Source organism: Vespa mandarinia, chromosome 1 (genome assembly GCF_050613455.1).
Source record: "Vespa mandarinia isolate Hongniang chromosome 1, ASM5061345v1, whole genome shotgun sequence".
Classification (NCBI taxonomy): Eukaryota; Metazoa; Arthropoda; class Insecta; order Hymenoptera; family Vespidae; genus Vespa; species Vespa mandarinia.
The window spans coordinates 5,279,866-5,299,027 of record NC_140810.1 but is presented as its reverse complement, the minus strand read 5'-3'; the positions used below and the strand labels follow the sequence as shown (position 1 = coordinate 5,299,027).

Here is a 19,162-nt window from a genome sequence, read left to right as displayed (position 1 = left end):
AATTCTTTTCTTTTATTTTTAAAAACCATCAAAATATTAGCTAGGGAACGGGGCGCAATTAATTTTACAATGTAACGGACTTGACGGCAGATAAAAGCTGTTGTGCCGTGTGTATACAATGAAAATATCGACGAAACCGTGATTAATTAGCTGCAGGGTACGCATGGGACGTTGTTAACGTTCACCAGAAACGATTATTCATAGCGGAATAATCATCATCGTTATTATAATACAAGAAGCGTATTTAGCTTTCGACGAAACTTTCTTTTGACCGAAATTTACGTCGGTCGCTTCTGATTAAATTAGCTTTCCTTTTGACCGTTATGATAATATTATTCTTTATGACAAAGTAACGTGATCATTTCTTAACGAGAAAAAAAAAGAAAGAGATAGAGAGTTAGGATTCCCGATAGTTAAAAATTTTCAAGTTATACCATATCTACTGATAAGCTTTTGACAAAGGAAGATCTTAATTTTCAAAATGAAAATGCACCCTCGTCTAGTTCTTTTACGATTATAAATTAGGAGAAAGGGAAGAGCTGAATTTACAGTAATTTCGACGTTAAAGATCACGTAGAAAAGGGAGTGAAAGTTCTTCATCGCAGAAGGGTAGACTTTTCTGCGGCTGTTACTTTTAATTAGACCGACTGGTCTATCTTACGGTTAGTGAGTACAACAGCGACTTAGCAGCAATTTTTACTCATTAAACAAGAAAAAGATCCCATGAGATTTTTCCTTCTCTATCCCGTAACAGACAAAAATCTGCACCGTGTTGAGATATTCCATCCCTCTCTATCTCTTTATATTTCTCATTGAATGGAAAAAGTTATATAGATCGACTAAGAGATCATCCCAAGAGATTTAAGATTAATCTCGATTTCGAATTAAGAGAACAACTTGAAACAAATCGAAATGAACTGTAGAGGTATTATACAGGAAATAAAGAGATAAGAAAATACGAAAGAGAAAAAAAGAAAGTAAAAAAAAAGAAAAAAGAAAAAAAAAAAAAAAGAAACTACTCACCCTTCGACTGTTGCCATCCTTCGGATTCAGGTCCGAGGCGACTGTCCCGAAAATCGTCGGCTGAAATAATAAAAAATAATAATTCAATTTTAACACAATGTAAATTATAAACGTTATCTGGACCTTCGTTTTCGTAATTTTACGACTTATATCTAAGTACACGTGTATGTAAACGTGTACTTGGAAATTTCAAATAATAAATGTTCACAAGGCATAAGATAGGAGTGGTGCAGTCGTCGCTACGTAGAAACCGTACCGTAAAAATAATCTCTCGAGTGGCTTGGGGCAAGTTCGCTTTGCTTATTACTCGCGTGTAATTCCGTGAATCGTTATACTGCACGGCGGCTGGACATACCGTACAATTAAATCTACCGGTGCATTTTTGTGTACTTATTCCACGTACATTATATGTATATATATATATTTATATATATATATATATATACACACCTGTGTTTAAGTGCGCACGCACGTATACTCATACGTGCTATGTATATATACGTGGAATATTACCGTCTTATCCGTTGCACTTTATTGCTTTGTCGATTTAATCGAGCAAGTCGATATAATTTCACGGATAACACGAGAAGTTAAAGTCATATACAAAATCGTCGCTCGTGATAAATTCTACAGGAACATATATAGCTAGCTTTATATTATGACGATTCGATGTACAAGTAGAAAGACGACGATAGTAACGCCACGAAGAAAACTTCAAGATTTTCTTCATCATCGTATGTTCGCAATGTATCCCAAGAGACTGACCTGACTTATCTCTGCAAGTAGAAAAATAATTTTCAGAGAAACTTCGTGGGCATGTTTCGAAAAAGTAAACGTAAGACAGGATGTAACAGATAAGTCGAAAAGAATTTTTCACGAGAATTCTACCGATATAAGATTTAAGTTTTACTTCGAAATAAAAAATTCATTTCTCGTTTCCTTTTTTTTTCTTTTCTTTTCTTTTTCTTTTTTTTTCTTTTTTTTTTCATTCTAACTCTACACAATCTTTCTCGATATAACTAATTTAGAAATCCTTGAAAATTTTTGATATAATGTCATATTTATCTCACGTGATTGAATGATCAACACTATAATTTAATTAGCAAATAACTCGGATTTACTCGTTTTATCTCTTATATATAATTTAAGAAGACAGGCTGTATAATTCTTATAGTTTCTAAACGTAAGTTCTAAATGTATCTTTCTTTATCCAAGGTAAGTAAATTAATTTATCAATTAAATTTCATAGAAATACCGAAATATTAGCGACTTAAGAATTATATTATAAAGAATTTTATTATATTAAATAGAGCGTTACAATCGAACAGAGAGTTACAACTAAAATAATTTTATAATTCTTATCTATTTGTATTAATGCTCGTCAAGGCCCGTCAAGAACAATGCTCTTGAGTCACTTTTTTAGTTCTTTTTATTTTCTTAAATTTTCACTTCGACTACGTCTTAACAGAAACAATGTAAAAGTTCTTGAAATTTTTCAGTAAAATTTAGTTATTTATCGTCAATTTTACACGAAATTGTTATTCTTCTAACGTGTGTTATTACTTTTTGTACCAATAATTAAATATCCATTAAATGTTATAGATATAAAAAATAATTATTATTTTTATTCATTATTTATTCATTATTTATTATTATTATTATTATTATTATTATTATTATTATTATTACTATTATTACCGATTATATTGTAAAACATAAAATAAATACGATTCCTGTTCCAACTCATTACCGAGCTAAACATATAATAATGATCGCCTCATATATATGGAATGATGGGTACAATTCTAATAAAGTATTAATATTCCACTGATTCGATTTATTTTATACGACCAAATTTCGAAATCATAATATTCATGCACGATAAATAATTAAGATCGGCTTTGTTCGTTAAGATAAATTTAAAAAATCAAGTTATAACATTTCAGAAAAGAATAAATAATAATTATATTAATTTTTGAACGGGATACAAATTTTATTTTTTACGTAAAGTTATTCATTTTGAATGAAAAACGATATTAAACGAAACCGATAAACCGATGGAGATTTTAAAATGGTAAATGATGGATATATGAAATTTATTTTGATTAAAAATAATATCTTTGGGACAAGGATAGCAAATTTTTGATAAATTAATGTATCGTAAAATAAAAAATTCGGACATAGAATGTCCTCTTTTTTTTCCTTTTTTTGTTTAGTAATAGTAGAAAACAAAAAATAACTTATTTATGCCTTTATCAGAAGAGAAGAGAAAACTTCGTGACGAGTTAACTCGTCATCTTCGGTTAACAGATTAAAAATCGATCATGTCGATTTTTAGTTTTCGAAGTTGCGTTCTCGTTGTTGCCATTGTCGTCGCCATCGTCGTCGTCACCTTCGTTGTCCTCGTCGTCGTCGTCATTGTCGTGATCGTCATGATAGTAGCAAGACAGATTGCAAGGTGTTTATGTGCGAGCTATAAATCGATCCCCTCCTCCACACGGTCTTTATGATCGATATATGTAACATTCTTCGAGTATACAACAGACGTTTCCCGGGCAAGATGGTCACGATCCAACGTAAGAACCTCTTCGCGAGCTGCTTGTTTCTTTTGGTACACTCCTTCATCCTAGCTGTCTCTGGATCGTATGGTAAGTGATATATATGTGAGTGTGTGTGTGTATTTATTATATATATTATATAAAAATGAAAAAAAGAATGTCAAGTCAAGAATAAATCATCAGCCAGTGATATAATTCCGTGAGAAATTCTCTAAGCTGGTGGTATTGCGATGTTTCGAAGAGGAAAGAGAAAAAAAGAGAAAAAAAGAAAAAAGAAAAAGAAAGAAAAGAAAAATGAAAAAGGAATGCGCGAAAAGCTCGATCGCAGGTGTTACTAAGTCTGTTGCGTGGTTTTAATGTATTCGGAACGGGAAAATTTATGGGATGGTTGGGATTAAAAGGAAGGACAATGGCACGATATTTTTGGTTTCCTCGATGACAACGCTCTCATAAAGCAAGTATTTTCGAAACTCTTAATGTTACTGATAAACGAGCGGCCAGCTTAGAAACGAGACAGTCCAATCTATTATCGCATTATTTATAATCAACCGTAGTAAGAGAGTAATATTGTGTCATTACGATGGAAATAAGCTAGCAATATTTTCCTTTAGTTCAGATTATTTATGAGAATTTGTTTCTGAACAATGCTCAACCTCTTTAGTTTCGATTAAACGAACGTACACTGATTAAAGTCGATAGATTTCGGAGTTCTCGTAAACACGTTGAAAATATTCTTTCGCTTTTCGTTCGGCCGTTAATAGAAATATTTATACGCATAATAAATAATATTCATATACGGATAGAATTTAAATAATCGCGATAACGAAAAGACGATATGTAAAATCAGGCCGAGTGTTCCTTTGAAAGATCACGTGTTAACGAAGGCGTGTAATGATGTTATGTCTCAGGAATATTACGACGAATCTTAGTAATATAAATTATGATGTAACGGATAAATGGGCAGCGTTATCGTACATCGGGCGAACGAGAAAAAAGAGAGAGAGAGAGAGAGAGAGAGAGAGAAAGAGAGAGAGAGAGAGAGAGAGAGAAAAGGAACAATAGAGATGGAAAAATAAACTAATCGATAAGGTGTAATCAGTGAAGGCGAAATCCACACCGGATTGCTTTACTTTTTATCTTTATACACACTTGGACGGATCGGTCAGTAAGACTTCTGCTTACAAAAAAAAGAAAGGAAAGACAAAAAAAAACAAAAAAAGAAAAAAAGAAAAAAAGAGAGAGAGAGAAGAAATAGAAAAGAAGGGAAACAAATGTTATCCTACATTGTCTTCATCAAAATCAATATCTCGTATATCCTAGCAATACGTACGATTTAGTTTTATCGTCGTTGAAAGGTTCGAAAATATTTGCGACATCGGGTTACTCGATCAAACGAAAACGTTCCATTAAATGATCGATAATTTTAACAAAGTGTGCATACTATTCGAACGTCGTTTAGTTTGATTTCGTTCGTTTTCAAATGATTCGTAAATTTCCTTAACGAATGAGAATTTTTATTATTTGTGAGTTTTAATCGCCAGATAAAATTTTAATCCCTGTTTTAAGAATGTAATATAATTGTTGGCGCGTTATTAATCGGTCCGTTCTGCTATAAATTACGATAGCGAAGAAGGTAAGCGACGATCCAACTTCCTGAATAGTTAATTGCGCGTGGGCGGAATAATTAAGTTTCGTTCTTATCGCGTGACGTACTAAAATATACCCTTGAAAATCAGTACTTTCCCATCGGGGAATGCAGCGATTTCCCGTAATCATGATACATGTTGGTGGATTGACTTTATTAAGCGTTGCGAAAGATATTAATAGCTTATAACCTTCTAATTTTCTCGAGTTTTCAGCATGATGATATTTCAATTAAATCTCAATTTATGAAAATATCATATTAACATTAGCATTAATCCTACAGTTGTCTGTCTTTCTTTCTTCCTTTCTTTCGTTCTTTTTTTTTTCTAGATATATTCTAATCTAACGAGAACACAATCAACTATAAATATACTAAATACGAAAGAAAAGAAAGGGATAGAGTTAAGAGCAGGGATCGAGCAGAGAGAAGGTAAATGGTACGTGTTAGTACGAGGTCCTCTCGTAACAGTTACTGCGCTTTTATCTATTCAATTACCGTTCGTGTTTCGGTGACAATTAAATATCGTTAAATTGCCACTCCCTCTCTCTCTCATTCTCTCTCTCTCTCTCTTGCTCTCCCTTTCTTTCTTTCTCTCTCTCTTTCTCTCTCTCTCTCTCTCTCTCTCTCTCTCTCTCTCTCTTTCTCTCTCTTTGACCAGCCCTCCTTGTAGCGATTGCGATCGCCATAGTCGCGGACAGAGATTCCAAACGAGAATAGCTAGTCGATTGCAAGCTCGCGGGCAAATCGTTTCGACGGACATTTACGAGCTAACACATGATTCCCAGCCTCGTACGTAAATGCTACTACGATGCTTGCACTTCCAACAACGCCAGTCCACCGACAACACAACGGCCGAGCTAACTACGCGAGCACGCGCACCGCAAAGTACGTTCGTGTCGTTCGACTAGACGATCACTCAACGATTTGCGAACGTGTAACGAGTACCCTTTGAAAACAGAGAGACCAGATAGATGGATAGATAGATAGATAGATAGATAGATAGATAGATAGATAGGATATATAGTATTCTCTTACGGACTTACGAACGAGAACGATAGTCGTACTTTTAATCCTTTCACTATCTTTAAACGAGCATCGAAGCGAAAAATCTAACGACGAAGTTATCTGCCAATGAAATTTTCCGAATTTCGTAGATTTACGTACCGAAGAAATTCAGATTGAATTTTCCGTTTGACGCCAAGTTCAGCGTAAGTTTTAATCTTGTAGACTAAGAGGAACGCGATCGCATGACACATGATCCATTAAGTGGCTCCCTTTGATAGGGATACTACAAGCAGAGCACACGTACCGCTCGTAAATCTTCTCTCTTGTCTCTTTTTCACTCTCTCTTTCCCTCTCTCTCTCTCTCTCTCTCTTACTGTTCCTCTTTATCTCTCTTTCTGTCCTCACTCTTCACTGAATTATTCCGTACTCTCTTTGCTCTATACGAAAGCTTGCTTAATCGGTCTTCCTTTTCATCCTCTCTTCTAATCACCCTCTTATTAGAGGGTCATGCGTTTTATACTTTTTTATTTACAGATAATTCCGTTTCCGGGTTGTTCGCGAATGAACTCGAATCAGAAAAACAAGACACCGAATGGTTAACGAATCACCAAGAGGATTTATTGAAAGGGAATTATGTTACAAGGTAGTAATTACGTTAATATAAATAACTGAATTTACTTTCTCTTCTTTGCATTTTATCATTTTCTAATTCGAGCTTTTTTTTTCATTATCGTCAGGCCGAGTTTAAAAGGCTGCCTTTCTCGCGTAAAGAATTTTATTTTTTAAAAGCGTATGAACAATCGGAAAATTCGATTGGATAAATATATACGAAAGAAAGTATAAAAGCGTACATATATATATATATATATATAGAATGTATATATTATCGAAATTGCAACAGGAGAAGAAAGTCAAGGTCGACATTGGAGGAAAATTCACAAGGAGAGGAGACTGAGGAGACAAGTCCAAAGGTACGAAGAAAATGGAAGCCGCGAAGAAAAAGAAAATTCAAGAGATCCCTACTTCCTGAAAGCATTGAGAACGCGACTAGTACCATCAATAGCATCGAGGACTCCTCCGATGCGGTAAAGTCACGAAAGTGCATTTGTCCGTGGAAATGTCCAAGTAAAGGAGAGAAAAGATAAAAATCGAAAGGGATAGCTTCCAAACCTTTTCTCCTTTCGAGCTTTCGAGATTTCGAGCTTCTTCTCTTTTTCTTTTTTTTTCATTTTCTTCTGTTTTTTTTTTCCCCTTATTTTCCACAATATGTCAGTTCGGTCGAATAGGCGTAAAAAAAAAAAAAAAAGAGAGAAAAAATAAAAACAAAAAGAAAAAAGAATTTACTTAATTATCGTTCTTTTCAATTGTAGATAAATAATACGACTACGATAGAAGCCAATGGGGAAGAAGAGTCTTTAAAAGTGGAAAGTTCGAAGGAAAAACTGAAAAATAATGGTTCGACGGATGAGACGTATCTTAAACCAGAAAATAGATCAACGAAGGAAAACGATGGAATGACGGGATTTCGTAATTTGATACCACAACTTCCCATAAACATGAACGTAGTGGCAGAATTTCAAAAACGTATTATCGGAACAGATCTTATAACACTGATAAAGCAATTTGTTAAAGAAATTTTGGATAGAGTTGATTATCATCTTCACTATCGGAGAAGGAATATGACAAACAAAGAGGAAGAAAACCAATTTAAGAAAATGGACAAAGACAAGTTGAATGGGACAAAGCAAGAAAATGAGAAGGGCAAGGAGGAAAAGAAAGAGAAGGAGGAGAAAGAGAAGGAGAAAAAGGAGGAGAAGAAGGAGGAGAAAGAGAAGGAGAAGGAGGGGAATAAGGAGGAAGTTGAAAAGAAGGACGAAAAGGAAAATAAGAACCAAGAGAATAAGGATGAGAAAAAAGAGAAAAAAGAGGAGGATGAGAAGAAGGATGAGAAGGAGAAGGATGAGAAAACGGGAAAAGATAAGAAAAAGGAGAAAGATGAGAAAAAGGAGAAAGATGAGAAAAAAGGGGAGAAGGAAAAAGAGGATGAGGATAATGAGGATGATTTTAAAAAATCCAAAGAAGATGACCGAGTTACGTCGATCATTTCTTCTTCGGACATAAAATTGTTTCAAATTATTCCCGACGTGTTTCTACCAACAATAAAGGACATCATTGAAAATAAAATCTTTCCGTGGAAGGCACTGGCATCGAAACAATATATAATGGAAGTCTCGAAGGAGAGAGGACCATATAAGAAACAAACCACGAAGGAGACCAAATCTAAGATGAGTCTTTTTTATGTCAGTGATCCTAACGACCAAAAAACAGATGACAAGGAACAGTTGGAAAATCTTTCGAACTTGAATGATTCGAAAAACGAATCGGAAAATCACGAGGAAAATAATAATGACAAACTTTGTGAACTAATCAAAAAAAATATCGATGCACTCAAAAAGAATGACAACGATGAAAATGCCGTCTATGATTTTATCATTATTATTAACTAAAATTTTAAATCTTTGGTTTTACCTTCGGTTTAAAATCGATCCGATATTTTCGATAACGTTCTTTAATATTTTTCATTAAATAATATATATATATATAAGTCCTGAATAAATTCTTAAATATAAACAAACTAATGCTCTCTTTATTCCTTCTTCATTATCTCTTTCATTTTCCAATAAAAAAAAAAAAGATTATGACGATCGCCGATTAATGGACAGTCGTATCTAAGAACATTTAATTTTTCACTTTCCTTTATTATTTTCTTTAACAATAATTGGAATTGGTTATCCGCATTATCGTCACTATCGCGACTTGGTCGTACATCGAAAAATCTCCCATTCTTTTCTTCCTTTTCTATCGTCGACTTACTCTCCACGATAGCTACTTCTTGTAATCGTTGCTCAGTTCAACGAGGGGACATAAAAGCAAAAGATCTTCTTGGGTAAGAACAGGCTGGGAATAAAACTTTGTTCTGGCCAGGATAAGCCGCGAAAAGGATCGTTCCTATGGTTGGAATCCTTTGAGACAGCGATAAATCCGCACGTAATACAAAAAAGTAACTGAGATCTAGCCAAAAGAGCTCGATAAATCGTAAATTAAGTAGTATTATTTCGGTTACCTTTAAAACGGTTTAAATCCGACGTGTATAAATCTTGAAATAATGTTCTTATATATATATACATACATAAGAAACAAAAAAAAAAAAAAAAAAAAAAAACAAAGAAATATAAAATTCGAGTATGACAATGAATTGTATTAAATATGTTACGGAAAATTTATTTATAATAGCTTGAACAGATTCAAAGTTAAGGTGACATCTCGAATGTGAAGAGTCAGGATTCAAACGTAATTGATTTTCGCGAAGGAGTCATAAAAGACTGTCGTAGAATTTCCTTCTTGAAATCATTTAATTTTCTTTTAGATATCGTAAACAAACCTTTTCTTATTCGAATAATGCGTATTATGAATTTATGCATCAGGGTTTCGATCTTCCAACGTCTTCGCAATCGAATCGAATTTATTTACAATCGAAATTTATAACCCAACTTAATAGCAACGATACGTTCGTATAATTCATAATTTATTACAATAGTCATTTGATTAACATTTATCATTTATGTTTCATAAATCGAAATGTATTTTGAATCGACGAATTTTTGCTATCTATTATTAATATCAAATGATCACACATTAAAGAATATACTTGAGGCTTATTTTTTTTTTTTCGTAAGAAAATATCATATATCGAAAAGAATAATACAATTACATAAATCAATTAGAATTTATAATGGACGAATTAAACAATGATGATAAACGAATCCACATGGATCCGAATGGAATAACACAGGTGTAAGTACTGTTTTCGAATTATTTTCATATCAGTGTTAATAAAACAACGTTTTTCCTTTTTCTCTTTTTTAAATATTCAATAGATCGAATATTATTTTATCGTTCAACGAGATGAATATTCAACGATGGTAAAAATAACGAGTGAAAATTGTTTGACTCGTGAAAATTCAAACATTTCTAAAATAACAAAGTCGTTAAAGAGACAGAGATATTAGAAAGCTAATATTATCTAAGTTTTATTAACCATACGTTAAATACCACAATGTATAAATTGGCTAATTGTTCATATAAAAATAAAAAACTTTTTTGAACTCGTCGAATAAAAGGATAACCAAGTGATAAGAACGGAAAATAGAAGCGAGAGAGAAAAAAATATTGGAAGGGGATTGGGAGTGGAGGATGAAAAAAAAAAAATGTAGATATAAACGAACCTTTCTGGAAAAAAGGACAATGATTTTTGTACCTACGAAAAACGCTTAAGTCCCTCGCGAGAAATTCTTACTGTCCTGAGATTACTTCGATTATAAAATTATTTATTACGAGTCGTTTGGAAATCTCTTTAATTGCATTCTGCCTTAACGAGCAGATATGATACATTCTCTGGCGTCGAGCAAATTATAAAATATTTCTATTGATTTGAGTGAGCGATGAAAGAAGAAAAAGAAAAATAAAAAGAAAAAGAATAATCGTAGCTTTGAAACGATTTAAAAAAATAAAGAATAATAATAATAATAATAATAATAATAATAATAATAATAATAATAATAATAAAAATATGAAATATACATTTTAATGCAAATTATGCTTCAGTCAAGTCTCTTTCTCTCGCTCTCGCTCTCTCTCTCTCTCTCTTTCTCTCTTAAAGAAATAAAAATATCAAACATTTACTCTCTGACAACAGATTAAACTATTATAATTTATAAATTATATTCTTACTTTTATATCTTTCTTCATGAATTTTTCTCAATCTCTCTCTCTCTCTCTCTCTCTCTCTCTCTCTCTCTTTTCTCTCCTCTCTCCTCTCTCGTGTGTATAATGGTAAGTATTTTGAAAAGGATAAAACAGAATGTGAAAGAGAAACAAAGAAAGTAAGAGAAAGGTAATTAAAAAGAGAAAAGAGAGAGAGAAAGAGAAGAGTCACTATGAAAAAGAATTTTATCTGGTGGCGCGCAATTTCCGGGGCATTGTATTAAAGCTTTGTGCTTGTCTCTCTTCGCAAATATGTATACAGTTATACATAGATACATAACTGTGAGTGAGCTAGAGTCGCCACCACCAAGGCCGCCCCTGGCGAGGACGATAATAATTATGTCCTACTGGTGCGTCTAGCAATGCCTTGTCCTGTAATTACATCCGACAAACGATCGGACCCCATAACGTACGTCCCATAATGTCACGTCATTACGCCATTATGGTAATGTCCAAGACACAGAGTATAACCTCGTGACACATTCGTCCCCAGATGTATCCAATCGAATCGAAGATAGGAACAACTTCCTTATGTCATTGATCGAATCTCTCTAAAGATTTTCGATTAACCTTCGTCATTCGTTAAATTCTCAATTTACATAGGTATAACGATATAACGTCATGTTTCTTTTGTTAATATTAATTAGAACGAACACGAGTGATAGCGTTCGATTATTGTTCAATTCTTTTGAAACATGAATGCAATATACGATTACTCTATAATTGCATTTTATTTATAAACAAAAAATTAGATAGTATCCATAGTTAGCCCGTATTACTCATAGGTATTTATGAGTAATCATAGAATATATAATAATCATATTGAAACTATGTTAATGCAGTGAATATTGTAAATGGACGTTTGAACACGTGAAAATTCAGTTATCCGAGAACGTCCGAGGGAATAATCGTTCGATCGATCGCAGCTAACGTTAAACGTAATACACATCGTTGATCGATTATTTCATGTACATTCGTTATGGCGAATGTTCGACGTTTGACTGACTCGAGGAACGATGGGACTACGAAATTCCATTGAGTCCACGTGCTCGATTGTATCTCGTGAGTACGCTTATCGTTGCGTGCGAACACATTTATACGAACGGCATTCGTTAACACAGCTCTTTATCCTTCCACTTTTCGATTCTCAATCATTCCCTTGATAAAGGCTCGAGCTAAGCACAAGGGAGAGAAGATAGAACTGTGGAAAAGAAAGGGATAAATGAAGCGCGGATTGCACGTTGGGGAGCAAGCGGTTAGCCATGAAGAAGCGATTAATTCGAAAAAGGATTACTATGGCCTTCGTAAAAACTCCAAGATATTTTTCTCATGTCTAACATAAGCAATATCGATTACTACGAATCATCTTGATTAACGTTTTCACTTGTCGTAAGAATGAGAACGAAAAATCCTTTGATTTTCATCGATCGATCTACTTGTAAACCTTTTAAACCGAGAAGATTTTCAATTGATCAAATCGGCGAATATATGCAATTTATTTCGTTAAAAAATAGTAATGATAGTAGAATGAAAATAGAAAGATTTGAATAAATGAATAACACGTAAAAAGAAGGATTTACAGGTATATCTGATTTTCTTTTTATACAATTCGTTTTAAATTATTACGAATTAATACGTTTTAGAAAAGAAAAGCAATTTTATTTTTACACGATATATTTTCCGTATCACTCTATAAGTAAAACTTATTCTTTTTGTTAAAAAGGTCTGTTAAAAAATTCAACTTGAATTCTTTTTATATTTTTAATTCATTGTTTCGATTACGTCATTTTATGTTACATTAAATTACATTCTAAGCATTTACAGAAATAGAAGTTCTCTTTTATTACTAATACATTATTTTCTGCAAAGAAAAAAAAAAAAATATATATATATATGCATATATTTTAAATACGTAATTAATATAAGAAATATGTAATTAAAATTAAATAATTTGAATCGATGAGTTTCATAGGTTTTCTTTTTTTTTTTTCAAAATAACTTATTACTCGTATCGAGATTGTTCTTTTTTACACGATTTTTTTCTCGAATCAATCTAACTTATTAATAGAGAATTAGATGTAAATAATACTTTTTAATAGGAATTAGAAACAAATGACATATTTATTCTTTCATCACGATACAAAGTTAAATTTTTGCAACGATTTAACTCGTCTTTTCTTCGAATATTAAATAATCAAGAATTTTGTGATAAAGAAAAGTAATTCTTAAATTAAAAATTTCAAACGATTAATACTTCACTCACTTACCCAGAGAACATAACCTATGATGCAAGTAATCAATGCTATCATGATCCCATAAACAGCCGGAAGGGTTTCATGATTGTACTCCAATTGTTCCATTGTGTCAATGATCATTGAAAGTATCACTGTTATTTCGATACATTCGACGAAATTTTTCTCGATTTAAGTTTTCATCTTCGAGTTCGACACATATATGTGTCATCGAAAAAAAAAAAAAAAATCACTCGATAGATTTTCAAAGGAATATTTTCCATAGAAAAAAAAATACAGGACGTTCGTTCACACACAAATAAAGCTTGAAGATCGAATGAGCTAAATTCGATAAAATTGTTTTCAACGAATGACGGTACTCCTTTTTTTTTTGTCGAGATTTAACGTTTGCAATTCTCTCCCGAATAAAAGATGAAAAAAAAAAAAAAAAAAAACAAAAAAAAGAGAGAGATTTATATGATTGCTTATCGAACGATATTCTCCTTCGCGCAAGATACATTTGAATCACTTAAACTTCTCCAAGAAAGCACAATTTTTTTCTTCTACTCTTCTCCGACTTGATTGCTCCCTTTTCTTTGGAGACTCAAACAATTGGGTAAAAAGGAAAAAAAAGAAAGAAAAAAAAAAAAAAAGAAAAGAAAATGGGGGAAAAAAAATAGGAAAAAGAAAAAGAAAAAACTAATCGACCTCTGGAGAATCACAAAATCAACGATAATCTCTTACGGATATTATTTTAAATCGTCTCGTTGCTCGCCGAGAAAGCTCGTTCGAAACGTCGAAACGGACGAAACATTAATCAGCCACACCATCAAACCCGTCGAACCCTCGTAAAACTCTGAACAATCTCGTATTCGTAATACTATATATATCTACGTAATACTATATATAATACTATATATATCGAAAACGTAGGTCTGCGTTGATTTACAGGACGTCAAAAAAAAAAAAAGAAAAAAAAAATAAAAAAAAAAAAAAAAGAGAAAGGAAAAAAAACGAAAGAAAAAAGGAGAAAAGAATATTCGCTAAATAATGCGTTGTTCAGTTCAATAATTTAGAACAATCCATCCATTTGCACATTGAGTTCGCATAAATTTGATCGATCTACGATCTTCGAAATCCATTCCTATTGGATAGAGATTAACTGGAACCACGTAACACAGTTTTCCACGATTTACGATCACGAAAACAATCTGTAGTACGTTCGATACTGTTTCCAAAGCAATTCTGCTATTCCGCTCTTAAAGCTTTTAATAACACACCAACGCATCACTTTCTCTATTTCTTTCTCTCTCTCTCTCTCTCTTTCTCTCTCTCTCTCTCTCTCTTTCTGTCTTTCGTTATCGTTCGTTTATCTCTGACTCTAAAGTTCCAAGTTGAAACTCGAAAGCTCAATTCAACGAACGAAACGTCCGGCACGAAAAATCGACAATGACGAGCTATCCACCGAGCGAGACTTCTCGTATTTTTAAGACAAAGGTCAACGTGTCGAATATAATGCCTGAGGTCGATCGAGAACAATGCTCTCTTTCTCTCTCTCTCTCTCTCTCTCTCTCTCTTTATCTATGTATCTATCTATTTATCTATCTCTCTCTCTCTCTTTCTTTATCGAAGGACGAAATATCGTTGAAATAAAAAGAATAAGAAATAAAAGAGTACAAGAGAATTCTCCTACTATTTCTTCTTACTCTCTTCTATTCTCTTCTTCTACGATGTACCGGCGATCACTGAATTTGTCGGTTTTACTCGACAAGTTTCTGGCTTTTCTCTCTTTCTATATATCTACCCCTCCTTTCTATCCTCTATATCTATCCTTCTCTTCTCCGTACAACCACTGGACTAATATATCTACGCGTATTAATAGTTCGAAAGACACGGAAACTAGGTGAGCGTTTCACACTCAAAGGAAATACGAGTATGAGCGAGTAACGAGACGAGAAGATCATCTTCGTGGTAATGTTTGATATTTTGGTATTATCTATACTCTATCTATTACTTATCCTTTCAGCTTTATTCCTCAAGGATCTTTAATTTTAGTTACGTTGATAATGAAGTTCCCTTTGTGAAAAATATCGAAAAGAAGATTCATCCAAATCTATGGACTTTCGAGGACAAATCGAAGACTACAATCGATTCGAATCTATCGAGATTATCAATATAGCCAAGGGGAAAAAGCAACGATCTGCGAGCGACATCCTATAGGATTCTCTTCAGACGGAATTGTTTGGAAAGTTTTGAAGTTTTGCTTGTCTAGACTTTGAAAAATATTCGTGATGTTTAATCGAACAGCAATCGTTCGACAGATTCGTTCTCAAACTTGCTCTTTGTCAGTCTCGTTCTCTTTTGCTTTCTCGATTCGTCTATTTCCATGGTGAATATTTAAAAGTTCGAAAATAGAAGAACTCACCTACTATTCATAGAATATATGCTCACTTTATTATTAAAAAATCCGTACTGATCGATCCGATGGTCATATTCTTTTTTTTTTAATTTTTTTTTTCTTTTTTTATTTTTTCTCTTTTTCTTTTTTTTCTATACCGATGGCCGAACATAAGCTGCAACAAATTAATTCGAGATCGACAAAGTCGACGTACCATCCGTACGATTTCGGAAATAATCGAGTCGCCATCGTTCATTCTGGCCGCATCGAAAAAGTAAATCACGTGTCACTGGCAACTGGAAATCCAATTATAATGAACAATCGATAGACATGTCTCATTTAACGATGCGGTCGTTCACAACCGTCCTTGATACCAAAGCAACGTCGATGCGCAAAATTTGACCTCGTAATCCCGTTGTCACGTTATCAACAATATTCTGTAATTTTCTCTATGAGCCATAAGCTACGTCGTATAAACTATACTCTTTATCCCTCTCTCTCTCTCTATCTATCTATCTCTCTCTCTTTCTCTCTATTTCTCTTTCTCTTTCTCTCTCTCTCTCTCTCTATCTATCTATCTATCTGAACTGGTTATTTTCGTGAGACCTTGGGAAATTCACGGGTTAGATCATTTTCAGCATCATAACAACGAGAATAATACGGGTATAATAAAAAATATAAAAGAAAGAGACGAAGATATTTTTCCGTAACGGTCACCGATAACGATTCCAAGATAGTTCTTGCGAATTCCCAGACGATGTTCTACGATCGCACGTAAAATGTAATTTGGTTGGTGTCAGGCCAGTGTTGCTGTTGCTGCCGTTGCTTCTACAGCCAGGCGCGTTACAAAATTTAATTGGATTTATCGATCGGTTTTCTGATTCCCATTTCCCGTCCAGCTCACTACTAAAGCGAAAGAGAAGAGAGAGAGAGAGAGAGAGAGAGAGAACACCGACGAAGAGCCAGTATGCCATTGCGAACGAACCATGTTGAAAATCTACCGTAACCCTGCATCCTGGTAATTGACGTCGTAAGCTAATCGTCGATTCTCACCCTTCATTTTGCCCTACGTATCTACAATAGAACTTTTGACAATTTGATTCAAAAATCTGAACGTGAAAATTTTCGTTTCGTCGTAATTTTGAATTTCAACGAAACATTTTTTTCATGTTTAAATTATCTACCGGATATACATCTATTTTATACGATGATCACGTTTTAAATCATACTTATGTATCTGTGCGTTTTTATTCGAAAAATGAGTTAGATTCGCAAAAAATTATTTAGATAATTCATTGGTCCTTTGCGTTCCCTTTATTTAATTCATTAAATTTCTTCGTATAATTTGATTTTTCCTGCGATGATATATAAATGCATACGCAAATGAAATAAAAGAAGAAATATTCACGAAAATATTCATCGCATAATACATCTACAAAAGTTAAAACATTCTACATCATTCGCATGAAAAGTTTTAAATATTCGTTGTTAAAATTTTTGTACCAATTCGTACAACGAAAATACATATTTATGCAATTTTTATCGTTGATTTTAGCATTTTCGAAAATGTGAGAGAAATACGACTAACTTCATACTGGATTTACTCGACTTATAGTCGTAAGCTTATACGAACGTGCATGGCATCAAATGGAAAAATAAGAAATGTCAAGTCGTCAGATCATATGTAATATACGATACTCTAGAGGAGACGTATAACACACGTATATATAGGCCAATCACGTATTGGATCTCGTCATGTATCTGTTACTTTGAAATTCTAGAACTGCCACGTAGTTTAAGTTCAAATATAGTAGAAAAGATATGATTTTAAATAAGATATCGCGACGTTAAAAATAAAAACAAATATACAATAAATAAACAATAAACGTGATATAAAAATATTAAAAATCCGAAAGTTGATAGTTATTCTTTCATTATCTTTCGACGTTCTATTTTAAACTTTTATTTTATCTAGCATTTATAAAAAAGACTGTAGAAATTAGATACAAACATTACCTACTATACCGACTATTGATCCAATAGTTTGCAACTTTACCGACTACCGACTTCTACCTAAAAGCTGGTCAGATTGAGAAGAAAACTTCTATTTCTACCAAAGGTACATTTCTACTGTAGATAAGTTACCTTTTAAAGAGTCGATAATACAGTTTACAAACTTATCAACTCTTGTTATACCTGCAAAAAAATTCTACATTACCGACGGCCGAATTTTTCAAGATTTTACTGTTTAATATAAGGAAATGTTAAATGGAATACGCTCGATGAATATTCAAAATGTACAATGATCAAATACAAAAGTGTTGCAAATTTATATATGGAAAACGTTTCAAAAGAAATTATAAATTAGACTGTAAGGTAATTGGCCATCTGGTGTAGCAATAAATTTTATAACAGGTCTTATAGAAGAAACAATAATGAGACAAAACAAGAAAAGAAACCAATTCTATGCAAATTAAAGAGGCGCGGCGAAAAAGTTGTCGGATATCGTCATTATCGTACCGATATATTACGTCCTACGTGTAACCATCCGACTGCAGGTGCTCGCAAGTAATACGCAAAGCTCAAAGATCGCTACGTGTAGTTGATATAGATTGAGTAATACAAAAAGAATTTGAAACGGTTATAATTTAAGGCAATTTATACGACATTTACAATCGTTTCTTCGAACGACTATGTAAATTAACTGAAATTTAATAATAAAAAAAAAAAAAAAAGAAAAAAGAAAAAGGAAAAAGAAATACGTGTTTGTCGTGCGTCTGATATTGAAGAAACTTATCAATACTTATCAATCTTGTAAAACATTATTGTCAATAAGAACGAGCGTTCGAAGAATCATGGATTTCCGTGCAAGGAGAGTAAGTACGTACAAGATGTTCGATTTGCGAGGAACGAACACCCATGAAGACCATGTAGTTTTCTTGCGGAGAATTCAACTTGATCGCCTGCTGGCTCGTCTGGATAGCCTGCCTGTCCTGACTGCTTTCTTGCTAACCACCTACCTACCCATTGACTCACCTCCGTACTCCGAAGAAACGAGGAAAAACTCAAGCCGTTAAGACCTCTTCTCTTTCTTATGTACGGAGAATAATGTTTGGTACTTTACTACGTCTTATCGGTTTAATTTTATTAGGCAAAAATAAAATGCAATAATACCTGGTTTCGTGAGAATAATACCATATAAAAAATTTCTCTTCTCGATCCATAATTATTCCAACTGAAAATTGAAATCGCCATTTAAACAGAATATTTAACATTAGAGCGTAAAATTAATTCATTTCAATGGATTAATTAATGGATCATATTTAATCCGACATGTATAGATATCAGATATCTAATATCATCAATAGATGTGCAAGAAATACGACACTTACTATAAGATCATATCGTTTCAAGAACATAATAGATCTTCGAAGTCTACTCGAAGTGACCCCCCCAAAGTCATCGTGAAAGGACGATA

General features: G+C 33.1%; 2 protein-coding genes across 3 annotated transcripts in view; one reads left to right on the top strand and one right to left on the bottom strand.

The window, feature by feature from the left end:
- LOC118444947 (uncharacterized) overlaps positions 1-19,162 on the bottom strand; it is a 291,906-nt gene that overhangs the window by 173,501 nt on the left and 99,243 nt on the right. Inside the window, exon 3 of the mRNA XM_035873760.2 lies at positions 1,024-1,083. Coding sequence (XP_035729653.1) covers positions 1,024-1,083 — 60 coding nt within the window. The remainder of the gene's footprint in view (positions 1-1,023; positions 1,084-19,162) is intronic.
- On the top strand, positions 3,455-8,824 carry LOC146873270 (uncharacterized). Of its 2 annotated transcripts, none has more exons than XM_085662438.1 (4): positions 3,455-3,671; positions 6,766-6,874; positions 7,133-7,202; positions 7,602-8,824. In XM_085662438.1, the coding sequence occupies exons 1-4, from the start codon at positions 3,530-3,532 to the stop codon at positions 8,736-8,738; spliced, it is 1,458 nt and encodes a 485-aa protein (XP_085518564.1). In that variant the 5' UTR covers positions 3,455-3,529; the 3' UTR covers positions 8,739-8,824. The 2 variants fall into 2 exon arrangements, with proteins under 2 accessions (XP_085518564.1, XP_085518558.1); XM_085662432.1 differs by having other exon boundaries at positions 3,458-3,671; positions 7,133-7,316; positions 7,602-8,819.

Excerpts from the sequence above, each read along its gene's own strand:
- LOC146873270 (XM_085662432.1), top strand. The coding sequence starts at position 3,530 with ATGATCGATATATGTAACATTCTTCGAGTATACAACAGACGTTTCCCG. Across the intron at positions 3,672-6,765 it reads AGCTGTCTCTGGATCGTATG|ATAATTCCGTTTCCGGGTTG; the intron begins GTAAGTGATATA and ends TTTTATTTACAG. Across the intron at positions 6,875-7,132 it reads AAAGGGAATTATGTTACAAG|GAGAAGAAAGTCAAGGTCGA; the intron begins GTAGTAATTACG and ends AAATTGCAACAG.